Consider the following 13,791-nt stretch of genomic DNA (forward strand, 5'->3'; position numbering starts at 1 on the left):
CATCAGAACAAGCACTTGGGCAGAGTGGGCGCCCTGATGGACTTTCAGGTTCCCCGCAGCGTGTCTTTTCCTGAGCGAGATCCAGAGGAGGCCACAGACCAGCAGCTTTCCCCGTGTATGTGTAACGGCATCTAAGGCCATGCGCCTGCTTTCAAATCGGCACATTCAACTGAGATACGAGGCAGCAGAGGGTGGGGTTGGCAGAGCGCGGGACCCGGCCCGGAGCAGTGGATGCTGGGACTCTGCTCCACGTGACGCCCCACAGGCTGAAACCCCTGTCCCTCCAAACCTCGGGACTGCCGGCTGCAGGCTTAGCATCACCCACCTCGGACTGCGATCGTCTGTGACCTAGAGGGAAGTGCCCAGGCCTTGGACCCAGGGTGTGGACCACGTTCCAGCCCTGCCGTCCCCTCCCCTCTTGGTGCCTCCGTTGTATTAAGGGTCAGAGCAAAGCGGGGATGGAAGGCCCGTGAGGTCATCTCTTCAGCTGACAGATGGGGGCTTTGGAGACTCGGTTTCCCTCCTGTAAGCGGACGCTTTGTCCTCAGCCGGCCATGTGCAGTCAAGCTCCTTGGAGGTGAAGCCGGGTCCTGAGCGCATGTGGTTCGGCCTGTGCTTCTAAGATGCTAACAGACCGCGCTCGAGTCGGCCTTTGGCGTGAGCTGATGAAGGGTTTCATTCCCCTTTGGAAGCTGGGATTAGCGCTCATTACAAGAAGAGCATTTCCTCGTCCTGGTGGGGGGTGGAGAGCGCCCCCCGGGCAGAGGGCCCCCCACTGATGCTTTTCTCTCTCTCCCACGCAGTTCCATGTTCATCCGCTGGCCCGGCTGCTCTCTAGGAAGCCATGCTTGGATCCTTATAGCCATGTTTCAGCTCGCCCTGGATATGCCCGCGTGCGAGTCCCTGGGCCCGGGCCCCGAGTTCCGGCTGCTGCCCCGGCTGCCCCACCGGCCGCCCCGCTTGTGGAGTTTTAAGAGCGGACAGCCCGCCCGGGTCCCAGCGCCCGTATGGAGCCCCCGGCCGCCCCGCTTGGAGCGTGGTCACAGTCACGGGCAGATGCTGAGTCCCCGGGCCCGACGGGCGCACAGACCCAGGGACCAGGTGGCCGCTCTGGGGCCCAAAGGGGGGCTGGCCAAGCCCCCAGCTGCTGCCAAATCCAGCCCTTCCCTGGGCCCCTCCTCCTCCTCTGCGGGGGGCAGTGGAGCTCCCACGGACCAACAGGCCCTCCTGCGGCGGGGGAAGAGGCACCTGCAGGGCCCTGCTTTCAACAGCTTTGACTTCCAAGGCAGCAGGCCCACCACGGAGACGGAGTTCATTGCCTGGGGGCCCACGGGGGAGGAGGAGGCCCCGGAATCCAATACATTTCCAGGCGTTTATGGCCCCACCACGGTCTCCATCTTCCAAACACGGAAGACAGCTGTGGCCACCGCCACCGCCACTGCCACCACGGCCACCTCCGTGACACTGCAGACTCAGGGGCTCACCGAGCCCCTGGACCCCAGGAGTGGGAAACCGGTTGGGGTAAGCACAGCGGAGCCTTCCACCAGTCCCAGCAGAGAGAGTGGCAAAGTCAGCAAGCCCCCGCGGGTTCTGGGGGAGACCTCAGGTACGCCCACCTCTTTTCTGGTTGGGGCTGGGTTGGGGGGATATTTGGAGGGGGAAGGGTGTGGCTTAGGAGGGATGCTGAGCTGTGCCCGGGTAATGTGTTTTGTGAGACTCTTCATTTCCCAGCAGGCAACCTAAAGCCATAGCCCCTCACGGGAAGATGGAGCGCTGTGTGTCTGTGAACTTGCACGTGTATATGTCCTGGCAAATCTGGGCTGTGCTCTGCAAGGAAGGGCCAGGCTCTTCCAGCTTCTGGAAGGGAGCAGGGAGAGGGTCTCTCCTTAGAGGTGGCCCTGAAGTGGGCACTGTACCCACCCTGCCTGTGTAGGGGTGTCTGAGCCCCACCAGACACAGGGAAACACCTTCCTGAATGGCAGGACTTCTGCTCCTGGGCCAGCCTGGGAGTTAGATGTGGGCACATGTGCTGATGATGGAGACTGGGTAGGTGGCGTCTTCAGAAACCCTCAAGGGTATGGCCCTAAGGAGGGGCAACTGTCAGACTGGCCTAGAATTAGCAATTACCTTAAACAGCAGGAGAGCCGGAGGTCGTGTATCAGGAGGAGCTTCCTGTGGTGTTAGCTGAAGCTTTGCGCACTGACTCAGGTGGGGGGGTGTCTTGTCCCTGAAGATGGGTTAGGAGGTGTTTGGAGGATGGAGATCAGACAGATGGCTTTGGTTCTCCTGCCCGTGCCATTCTAGGTATGTGTAGACAGCTAGCATTTCTTGGCTTTGGAATATCCTGCTGCAACGTCGTTTTGTTGTTCTTTCTCCTCCTGTAACGCCTCCCATTGCTTCCAAAGGAGTAGCCCTTGAAAATCTCCCAGGCCAAAGCTTGTCCCTTTGCTGGTAGGCCCTCTGCATGTACCCAGCTTCAGGCCGGCCAAGGGACAGCCAGAATCCTGGACCCCTGTGTTCCCACCCACTGCCAGCACCCTTGGCTTCTGTGAACAAGCCATGGCCCCATGCCCCACCATGACTCCCAGGTTTACAGATTGTGTCCGTGCCTGCACATCCTAGACTAGCAGCAGTATTTGCTGACTTGCAAAACAGGATGCAAGTTCCAGGGCATGAGCCCAAAGGGGTGGGGGCACCGTGCAGCCTCCTCCACCCCTGGCTTGCTTCTCCACTTCCTCAGGGTTTGGACCTGACATGGATCCTCTACAGAACCCGGAGGACAGAGAGAACTGCTCGTCAGGGTCCCTCCACAGCCAGGTTGCCATGCTGTCCCTTGCACTCGGTGCGTGCACCACATTCTGTATCCCGACCGGCAGGCAGGGTATGGTCAGTAGTTGGACAGGTTTCCATGGAGTGGGTGGCCTTTGTTCCATGACCTACTTCCTTCCTTCACCTGGATAAGAGAACTGCAGTTTTTATTCTGCGTAATCCTTCCCTAGAGAGCAACATATCTGTGGAAGCAAAGCCAAGCTCCATCTCAACGCCAGGGTCCGGGGGTCGGGATGGAGGGACGGAGGCTGTGAGCTTGGGGGTGTCACGGGAGAGGGTCTGCAGGGCTGTGCCTCAGCTGTCTTCCACATAGCCCCCTTCTGGGGTCTAGAGACACACACCCTGCCATTCATCTTCTCCGTGCCAGGCGCCCAAGAGCAATTTACAAAGCATTCGTTTTTACCTCAGTAAACTCGCAAGCCATCATCATAATAGAATTTAGTGGTGCACTCATTTATTGTCATCTCCTCTGCCTACGTCACTTACTATATAGACATGGATGAGAAAACGAGTTCCCATTTCTTCCAAATTACATCTGTTATTACTAAAGTTAAATGCCCAGGACAGCATTATAAGACTTAGCAAATTAATTCATAGTACATTGGATATTGCTAATCCAGCTTGACAGATGCTTATCTTGGAAAAGGTTTATGGTTCTTCATAATATAATCTGCTGCTAGATTAATTGGTTTAGCACAACAAATTTAAAAGGGGGAAAGTATGTGTGTTTGTTTCTAATGCAGAGAAATGTTCATTCTGGGAGGTGATGCTGGATGCTGAGTTGGGGCAGCCAGTGGTCCTCAGCTTCGAGTTCAAGGCAAGGAAAGAGAGGAAATGCTGATTCCCCTAACAACCGGGCTCATCAAAGCTCAGCTGGTCCTACATAAGTGATCCAAGCCCCAGGGCATTGAGAGCCTAGGCAGGGGTCCTGCAAATCCCCCTAGTCAGCAGGTGTAGACCTAGGTCCCCCAACTCGTTGGAGTATGACTGCTACTCACACTTCTCCGACAAGATTTAAGGCAGCAAGGGTGGTCTTGGGTATCCCAGAGCTGTGGTCCGGGGGGCCTTGCACACCACGGTGAGCGGTACGTGCTTCCAGGCTGCAGATCTGCGTCTGAATCTGGGCTCTGCTGCACGTAGCTGGCTGACCCTGGGAAAGTTCTCTTCTCTGTTGGCTACATTTTCTTCATTTATGAAAGTTTAGAAATCTCTCTCCTAAATGGTTGCTGTGAAGTCTCAGTAAATCAACCCCAAGTACAAAACATGGTGCCTGGCAACTAAGACTCCTCTATCCGTGCCAGATGTTTTTATACCCAGCAAGAGTGACTCTGAGGAGAGGGTTACAGGCGTCAAGGACAAACAGACCCAGATTTGCCCACTCACAGCTGGGGGGGTGTCCCAAAGTCTGGAATTAGGCTTTAGGAAGTGATATGAAGAATTTGATAAGTCAATTCTGTGGTCAAAAGAATGTCTTTGGAATCAGATTTGGGAAGTTGTTTTATTTTTGCTTCTGTAGAGAAATGTTTAGAAGGGGAATGTCTAAACATTCCTGTCTGTCCATAGCACAGGCGTTGGTGGGTGTAGAAAGGGTAGGTGGCTGGTGATTTGGGGCACTCTGAAATCTGTCAGGAGCTAACATTATATGGAAAAGCTGCTGGAATTGTCTAAGGGCCCACTTGACGTGGAACAGGAATCACGCTTCACGTAAGGCGGTTGGGAAATCTCTCCTAGTTTTAGTGTGGTAGTTGAGAGTGCCACAGCCTGCCTGCCAATTCCTGGCTTCATCTGTATTAGCTGTGTGAACTTGGGCAGCTTGCTTCTTATCTCTGTGCCTCAGTGGGAATTACAGAATTAAAAATCTCATAATGTTGTAAAGATTCAGTGAGATAGTACATGCCAGGTGCTCAGTGCCTGGCACATAAAAGTTCCTCAGGACATGTTTGCTGCTGTTAATACGATAATGATGATGGTGGTGGTGATGATGATAGAGATGATGATGATGATGATGATGATGATAATGATGATGATGATGATGATGATGATGATGATAATGATGATGATGATGATGATGGAAATAATGGTGGTGATGATGATGGTGATGATGATGCTGGTGATGGTGACGATGATGGTTTTGATGGAGATGATGTAGACGATGGTAATTATGATGATGGAGGTGATGGCGTTGGTGATGACAATGGTGATTATTGTCCTTGTGATGATTTGCTGTCACCGGCTTACTGCTCCATGGTGACGTCATTTGATGAGGTCCCACACTCTCATCCCTGACCTTGGTGCTCCGAGCAGAGGTGTAGAGGATGCTTAGCCAGGAACTGCTTGGGGTGGAAAATCACCTGGCTCAGGTTCACCAAGGCATTGAGCTGCAGCTTCACACGGTGCTGGCAGAGGCTGAGCGTCAGACGGTCAGCACTTCACCTGAGGTGGGGAAAAGAGGGCTCACCACAGTGAAGCACTGTTCTCCAGTGAAAGCTCTCTTGCTGGTTGTATTCTGAGTCTGGAATTACAGTGTCTCCCAGGAGAAAAATGGAAAAACGGAAAGTCATTTCCTGGGCTTTAATCTTAAACCTCGTAAAGGGAGCTGTGGGCACTTTAAGTCAGCTGGTTTCAGTCCCCACGTTTGCCCACTGCGGGATCTCCTGGGCATTTGGCCTGCAGTTATTGCTCAGTAAAGATTTCCCAGACCTGACGTTCCTCGACCCTGCCTGCTGGCCCCCGGCTCCTGCCTGCACGGACACATCTGACGCTTTCCCCACCTGCCTGTGTTCACAACTCCGGGAAGGTGCACTGCCCAGGAGGGCCAAGGTCCCCATTGTCATTCGAGATTTGTCCCCATCTGGATCAATCACAGATCTGTGACACCCAGCAGCTCAAGGATGCGATGGCTCAGATGTCCTCCCAGTTCTGTCTGGTAATTTTTACACTGGAATCCACTCACGCGTTTCCAAGGATGATTTCCAGGTTGCTTTGTCCTTGTCACCAGGGGGCCTTAAGTGTCCTCTTGGTGGCACGGGCTGGTGTCCTCTTCTCTCACCCTGATGGTCCGATGATCTGAGCTGGGAGCGGGGAGACCTTGGGATCAAGTCCCATGATGATGGAGTAGTTTCTAAATGCCGGGATCGGAGGGGAAGGGAGAGAGAAGCAGATGTGATGGAGAGAGACATGTTCCTCCCCTTCTGTTTAAAGCTGCGATGGCGGTTTAAATGCTGAGCCCCTTTTAATTAACTTGCTGGGTGTTTGCTACCAGGGAAATGAATCCGTCCTTAATTTAAAGATATTTGAAGCAAATGACTCACGAACTTCAAAATTTTGAGTGGCTTAATTGGGCTAAGAGCATCAACGAACAAGTGAGCTTGTGGAGCTTTTCCTAAACATCCTAAACCCTGTAGACAGCGAGGCTGGTCTTTGGGGTCTTCACTGGGACTTCCTGTATGGATGCGGTGTGGCTTGTCCTGCCAGCTCTGGTTCTGGAGGGTGACCTGTCCTGGCCACAGGTGGGATCATGTGTGTCTGCTGACGGCGCCGGGACCTGTCCAGCCTCCCTGAGCTCTCCCCTGCCTTTGCTGAGCAAAGCTGTGTTCACACCAAGTGGATAAATGAGCTGACTCATTAAAGCCGGCCTCGGATTCTCCTGGAGATGACTCCATCACCGGCTTCCTTTTATTCCCTTGACATGCTTCCTGCTCCAACTTACTACATTTAGTGCTTCTTAAGCTCTTTGTTTCCCTCAGGGCCTCATTCCCCTTCTAAGAGCACTTTGGGATCAGGAAGTTTCTTTAATTCTTATCCCAAACCATGGTGGCCATCCTCCTGCGCTTTCTACCTGTGAGCGGTGGCCCTCCACCCACCCTGGGCTGTTGTCCTCCCCAGGCCCTCAGAAGATGCAGGAAGAGACCTGAGTTGATGCCTCCTCTACCTGGAAACCAGTGTCCTCTAAGGGTGCCGGTGGGGCTGCCAGTGATCCAGGGCCTGGGGGGCTGCAGGAGACACACCCCTGTAGGATGCATCACCCCTCCACGGGAACCACACTCACAGATGCTTTTGATATACGGTGGGTGGTATATGGTTTCATCCACTCACAGGGGAACGATTTTAAGTGTTGAAATTAAATATTAGAACATCATTTTTAGAATTTTGATTTGACTATGTTAAGAGAACTGGTCTCAGAGTTTCTGGCTTCTGATCAATTGCACAGAGAACCATCCACTCCTTAGTTGACGCTAAATGCTGCACCTTGGGGTGGGGAGGGGCCAGGGGGTGGAAAACCCATCCCTGTGCCCTCTTTACAAGGAGCTTAAAAATCTCTTTGGGAAAGCCAGACAGGGAAGGGCACAAGAGACAGATGACAGTTAAGGGCGCGAGAGGAAATGTCACAAACACCACATAGGCAATAATAGCTCAGTTGTTATTCTGGAAACACAGATGGGGGAGGAGGGGTGAATGAGGAGAGTCCTGATGGATGGGGAGGGTGAACAGGGGCAGAGGCCAGGGAGGCCAGCACTGCTGGAAGCCCAGAGGCCTGCCTGGTAGAGGGAGCCCGGGGGTGTGTGTGACCCCAGGACTGTCTTCTCACCTCTAGAACAGGATCTGGAAGAGAAAACCCTTGGGGTCCCTGGTCCAGCTCTGAACTGATACAGCAACGTGAGAGGCATGTGTCCTTCTGCCGAGCACCAGAAGAACGGCCTCAGTGCTGTTTCCCTCCTGTTTTGTCATCAGCGAAAGGAGAGCCCTGGAGAGCTTTGGCATTCCCCGCTTACAGGGTCAACAGCCTGCCAGCCAGCCGGGGGCCAGGCAGTGGGCCCAGCAGTTCCCGGGCGCAGGCAGGCTCTGGGGTCAGCAGGGTGGTTGCTAGAGACAGGGTTTCAGAGCCTCTGTTTGGGGTGAGATGTCACCCGTTCTGTCCGCCGCCCCTGCCCAGGAGTGGTCTTGGGTTACAGTGACTAACGTGAAAGGGCCCAAGTGATTACACCTGGGGAAGAAACAGTGCCGTCACCTCTGCAGCAGGTAGGTTCCCAGGGAAGGTCAGGGCTCCCCAGAGCTCCCTGCCCAGTTCCAGAGACTCAGCCCCGACGGCCGGGTGATGGATGTGCCACACGGTCAGACAGGAAAACCAGACCTCCGGTCTTTGCTTTCGATGTGGCTCAGCGACTCTCTGCCCTGAAGTCTGTGGTTAGGAGGTGATGATCAGTGATAATAGAGGATGCAGCTTCCCTTTCCAGAAGTTTCCTTTGGCAGCAGGGATGCCGAGTCTGTCTGGGGAGCTGTGTGGGGGACAAAGCTGGGGCTGGTGAGGAGAGCCCCTGCCTTGACCGGACCTGCCCCAGGCCCTGGCGGCCCACCTGCGGGCCAGTGGCATGTCCTCGACTGTGCGCTTGACCTCGGGGAGTCCCAGCTTCCCTGCCTGCAGAACTGGGAAATGCTTTCCACCTCACGAGGCCGTCCTGAGACTTGACCGTGTTGACCCCAGTGGAGCGCAGAGCTGCTGATGGAGTCCACCTCCTTTTGTGGCTACCTTGGGGGTTGGAATGGCTCCAGTGCTGGGAAAGTGCTACTTATTTTGTGTCCGTCAAATGCTGCCCGAAGGTATTAGGATGAGGATGTGCAGGTACCCAGCCAGAATTGTTCTAGCTCTTCTGTGACCTTTCTCTGCCCTAGAAGGCTTTCAGCGATCAGACCTACCCCAGAAACCCAGCAGAACCCCCTAACGAGCCACATCAGCAGCCCCGTGTGTGTTTTGGGGGGCATCACACCAAGGGGAGGTCATGATCTGGAGCATCCTTTGCACGAGGACAGCCTGCTTCTCTCCAGACCCCCCTGGAACACAGCCCTCCCCCAATAAGTAGCCCAGGAAGGACTTGCCATGCTCCAAGCTCGGCTTCACTCTCCACGTTCTCAAAACTGGCCTGAGGGGCAGGGGGTGGTGCTGATGCTGAGGGAGGCTCAGCCATCGAGAGTCGGGGGGCAGGTGGACCCGGACCCAGCTCTCCTCACCCCCAGGCCAGGGCCCTTTCCGTGACTTTGTGGGGACCCTCCCCACCACACACCCCTGTTGCCTGAAGCTTCAGGACATCCTGAGTGAGGTGGGGACAGGGGTCCTAAGTCCGAGAGGAAGCTGATTGTCTTACTTGCTTGCACTTTCTGGGCCATGTGTGAGGTCCAGTGATGAAAGAACCTTCCCTGTCCTCTTGGGCCTTCAAGAAGCTCCAGGAGCAGGGGGTCTCCACCAGCAAAGCCTAGGTCGGGGGGAGGGTGTGGAAGGGTCAGATGCCCACATAGTGTGCTTTCACACACTGCCCAGAAAGGCCAGCAGCTAGGGCCCTGGCCAGGACTCCAGGGGTGTGTCCTTGGGCCGAGGGCGGAGCCCCTGAGAGACGCACACCTGGGTCCTCTTCTCTATCCCCCATCCGCATGAAGGAGGGCACCGGCATCCTCTGTGGAGACGGGGCAGGAGGGGCCCCCCCGGAGGACAGAGGCAGCTGGAGAAAGCTGGGCTGGGAGGAGGGTGCCAGAGGGCAGCAGAAGGAAGTGCCAGGGCTCTAGGGTGGGCCCCCTGACCATCCAGACGCACAGCCCGAGTTCCGAATACACATTTGCAAATGCTCCCTTAGCTCACTTCCAACGCACCTACCTTTTCATAGAAAATAGAGCCTGCCGAAACCAGTGGTTCTAAGCACTTGAATGGTGCCCTGAGTGTGACTTAGAGGCAACACAGAGGAAGGTTACTTATGATAAAGGCTGGTCTGTGCACATCTTCACTGGGAAGCGTAAGGAGGTGGTCAAAGGCACCCTCCCCCCGACCAGGGCATCACCAGGAACATGATGCCAACACGAGCTGAGACAGGTGTGTCTTCTGGGCCTTGAGGGCACGTGACTTTCTGAAATGATGAGCAGCTCTCTGCAACCTTGGGGACAAAAATAATACAGCTTCCTTTTGATGTGCATGGTGGTTGCATTCAGGGAAACTTCGGTGCTCCTTAAAATCATGCAAAGAATACGCTGGGTCTGTACGTGGAGGCGAAGGAGGGTCTCCGGGCTCAGAGCATTCAGAATGTGCCTCAATGTGTGGCAGGATGTTCACAGTTGCACAGGACAGCGGGCCGTCCCTGGGGGAGCACATCTGTCCCCCGCACTGCAGGGTGGGTAACATCGCAGCCTCGCTCAGCTGATGCCAGTCATCATGACAACCAAATGTGTCCCCACATTTCAAGATGCCCCTGCCCCCCGAGAATCCCGGCTGCAGTCCTAGGCATCCCTGGGCCTCACCCTCACCTGCGTGCCACACACAGAAGCTTCTTCTGTGTGTGAGTGTCCTGGGGCTGCAGCAACAAATCACCCCAAACTGGGGGGCTTAAAACCACAGAAGTTCCTTCTCTCCCAGTTCCAGAGGCCAGAGGACCAAAATGAAGGTGTGGGCAGGGCTGGGCTCCCTCCACAGGCTCTAGGAGAGCATCCTTCCTGCCTCTTCCAGCTGCTGGGTGCTCCGGTGTCCTTGGCTTGTTGCCTCATCCCTCTAATCTCGGGCTTGTCCTCAGATGACTTATTCCTTCTGTGTCTGTGTCTCTCCTTATAAGGACACCTGCCATTGTATTTAGGGTCCACCCTGATAATCCAGGATGGTCTCATATTGAGACCCTTAATGTAATTACATCTGCAAAGGTCCTTTTTCTAAATAAGGTCATATTGACAGGTTCCAGGGATTAGGACATGGCTATCTTTGAGGGGGGGTGCCATTGAACCCACTACAATGGGAGGAGCTTTCATTAGCTCTGGCTGGGGCTGTCAGTGCCTGGGGATTTTCTCCTGCAGAGGCAGGGAAAATTGCAGAATTTTTCATCTGCCCCGTGTCCTGGCAATGCTGGAGAGGTAAGCAGGCCTTCGGGGGGAGAGCATTAGCCCGACCCTCACTGCCCCTCCCCCACGAGGCCAGAGCTGCCCAGAGGCCCTGGGAGCCACTGGGGCTTGGAGCAAGTTTCCTTTGTATAAACTGAGCTTCACAGACAAGTCAGAGATCAAAATGCTTGAGCTCCCATTGGCCTCATCCCTGTAGATCATCATTCACTCACTTGTTCATTCAGTTCAAGTGTTTACTGAGCACCTACTATGTTCCAGGCTCTGCAGTGACATCAGAAGACAACACACACACGGTCTTTGTCCCCTCCGGGGGCAGCAGACAGACAGACACATGTACAAACACAAATAAGGAAACCCCACGTATGAACACATGCGAGGAGGGTGCTCACAGGGTGGGTGGGTGAGTGTGGCCAGGGAGGCAGGCCTCCCCACCCGAGGACCCGAATGATGAGAAGGAGGGAATGACGGGGACATGGAAGGTGGAGGCAAAGGAAACCCTGTGATGTGATGAGTGACAGAAGGGCTCTAGTGGGCCGGTCACACGAATTGGAGTCGGGGAGGTCAGAGTGGTGGCTGGGGCGAGGTCGCGGGGTGCTTGGGGGCGGCCGTAAGGGCTCTGGGTTTTATCCTGAGTGTAATGGGGTGAACAGAGCGCTGTGGTCCCACAGAGGCTCCTGGAGGGCAACCGTAGGGGAAGGAGAGGAGCGCGGGTGATGGAGGCAGCCCAGCGGAGAGGGGAGGCTGGCGGTGGGTGGACTTACTGAAGAATCGGACGGGGAAGTGAGGAGAGAGAACAACCTGGAAGGCCTCCAAGTGTTGGGTCTGAGCAACTCGTGTCTTCAGTTGAAAGTGGTGCCTTTGACTGAGACGGGGCAGCGTGGGCGGGCACATATTGGATAAGAATGTCAGCCCCTTTAGCCGTGTCGGGGTCAAGCTGCCGAGTGTGCTGTCCAGGTGGGGACGTCTGTGGATTTCTGGACTTGTGAGTTTGCAGCTGGAGAAGGTCTGGCCTGAGGTGGAGACTCAAAGCCCTCCAATGTCTGGGTGGGGAGGGTTGAGATCACCTGGAGGGAGTGTGGATAGCATGCGACGGGGATGGACACAGGGCCCTGGGGAGTCCAGGAAGTGTGAGCAAGAGGGGGAGGGGGGCAGGAGGGTGGTACGTGGAAGCCTGGAGGGGGGGAGAGGGAGGAGGAAGTGGGGGAGGAGGAGGAAGGGGGAGGGGGAGGGAGGAGGAAGGGGGAGGGGGAGAGGGAGGAGGAAAGGGGGAGGAGGGAGGAGGAAGGGGAGGGGGGAAGGAGGAGGAAGGGGGAGGGGGAGGGAGGAGGGAGGGGAGGGAGGAGGAAGGGGGAGGGGGAGAGGGAGGAGGAAGGGAGAGGGGGAAGGAGGAGGAAGGGGGAAGGGGGGAGGGGAGAGAGAGGGGTAGGAGAACGTGGTCCAGTGTCAGAGCTCCTGCGAGGCCAGGGAGGTGAGAACCAAGGGACCGTCACCCTTGTCCTGTGTCAGGGGTGGACTACTGGAGGCTTGGTGAGAAGATGCCCCAGTGCAGCAAATTAGGGGGAGGGGGGTGAACAAGCAGAGGCAGGGGGTGGAGCTGGAGATTTTGCAGTGTCCGGGCTGCAGGGGAAGGGGGAGAGTGGAGGGGAGAGGACCACAGAGGTGACACAGGACTTTGCTGTCTTGTTTTGCTGTTTGTGATGAGGGAGCGTTCAGGCACACTGCCTGCCAGCGTGAATGGTCCGGCAGAGAATGAAAACTCACGGTGGGGAGAGAACAGAGATACTGTGGAGGCAAAGTCCTCAGAGGACGAGGGGCTGGCCTTGGTGGCTGGAGGCCGACGTCTGTGCTCAGTGGAGAGGGCGGTGAGTTGGGCTTCGGTAGAGAGAGCGGAGGTGATGAGGGGAAGGCAGGTCTGGGAAGCCCTGCTTTTCCCAATGATGGACACCCCCCCTTTTAACTTGAGAACCTGCGCCAGCGCGAGTGGGCAGTGGCCCTGAGGGGCGTGAAGAGGAGGCTGTGCCCCCTCAGGCGTGGACAGACGGTGGGCAGGTGCACACGGAGATCGGCTCGGATGGAGGTGGGGCCTGTGAGCTGCTGGGAAGGAGGTGTCTGGGGGTTGGAAGATGTGGGCCCGGGCCTTCCAGGGGCAAGTGCGGAGGCCGCCTGGCAGGCGTGAGGCTGAGGGTGGGAAGAGCAGAAGCGGGCAGAGGGCTGGAGCCCGTGCAGGGAAGTGGGGAGGATGTGGAGGTCCTGGTCAAGAGCAGGCTTGGATGTTTCTCTAAGTTCCAACAGCAGCCACGGGAGAACTACCCCCAAATGTGCAAGCCAGCTTCTGTCCACACTGACATTGGCAATGACCCAGACCCCACCTGTGGCCCCCCACCTGGTGAGGTAACCTCGGTGTCCTCACCTGGTTACGTTGCGGCTCAGCAGACGTGGAAGAGTACATCCCAGCTGCCACCCTGTACCAACTCCTGCATCCCCTCTACCAGGGCCTTGCAGCCTCCACCTGCCCAGTCAAACCAGTTCTTGGGAAAACATCACCAAGTTCACAGAGCACCCCTGGCTCTTTCTGCTGCCTTCCACCTCGAAGCCGAAGCCGGTGAAAACGTCAGCCCCTTCCAGGCATAGGGGTCAGTTTCTCCTCCGTGAGAGACTTGCCCGAGGCTGGAGGCCCTGCCAGCCACAGAATGGCCATCTGGAGCGCACCTTTTAGCAGTCTTCTCTAAGCCACACCAGGACTGGCCCTGCTCCTGGCTGAGACTCGGACCCAGACTTAGAAACGAGTCCCTCACTGTTCCCTCTGAGGCCCAGGCTTTATTGGAAATGACATTCTGTCCCCGGACATGGGTGGACATTCAGGGTATGTGGACCCCAGGCCCAGGGCTGGCGCTGCATTCAAAACAGTGGTCAGTGGTCAGCTGCCTGCTTGGCAAGACTGGGGTGCACTTCTGGCCAGTGGAGGGCTGACACATCAGTGGATATCAGACTGGGCACTGTTTCCAGAGGCTCAGGAGACAATGAGCCATCGAGGGCGACAAGATGCATGGCCAGCAGCATCTCAGCTCCTCTGGTTTCTTGGCAAGCAGCTGAGGA

At 56.0% G+C, this 13,791-nt stretch overlaps 1 protein-coding gene across 1 annotated transcript in view; it reads left to right on the plus strand.

Moving 5' to 3' along the window:
* AJAP1 (adherens junctions associated protein 1) overlaps positions 1-13,791 on the plus strand; it is a 115,986-nt gene that overhangs the window by 53,471 nt on the left and 48,724 nt on the right. Inside the window, exon 2 of the mRNA XM_082614437.1 lies at positions 804-1,606. Coding sequence (XP_082470563.1) covers positions 804-1,606 — 803 coding nt within the window. The remainder of the gene's footprint in view (positions 1-803; positions 1,607-13,791) is intronic.

The sequence above is a fragment of the Mesoplodon mirus genome, assembly GCF_964341445.2.
Source record: "Mesoplodon mirus genome assembly, chromosome: 3".
NCBI lineage: Eukaryota > Metazoa > Chordata > Mammalia > Artiodactyla > Ziphiidae > Mesoplodon > Mesoplodon mirus.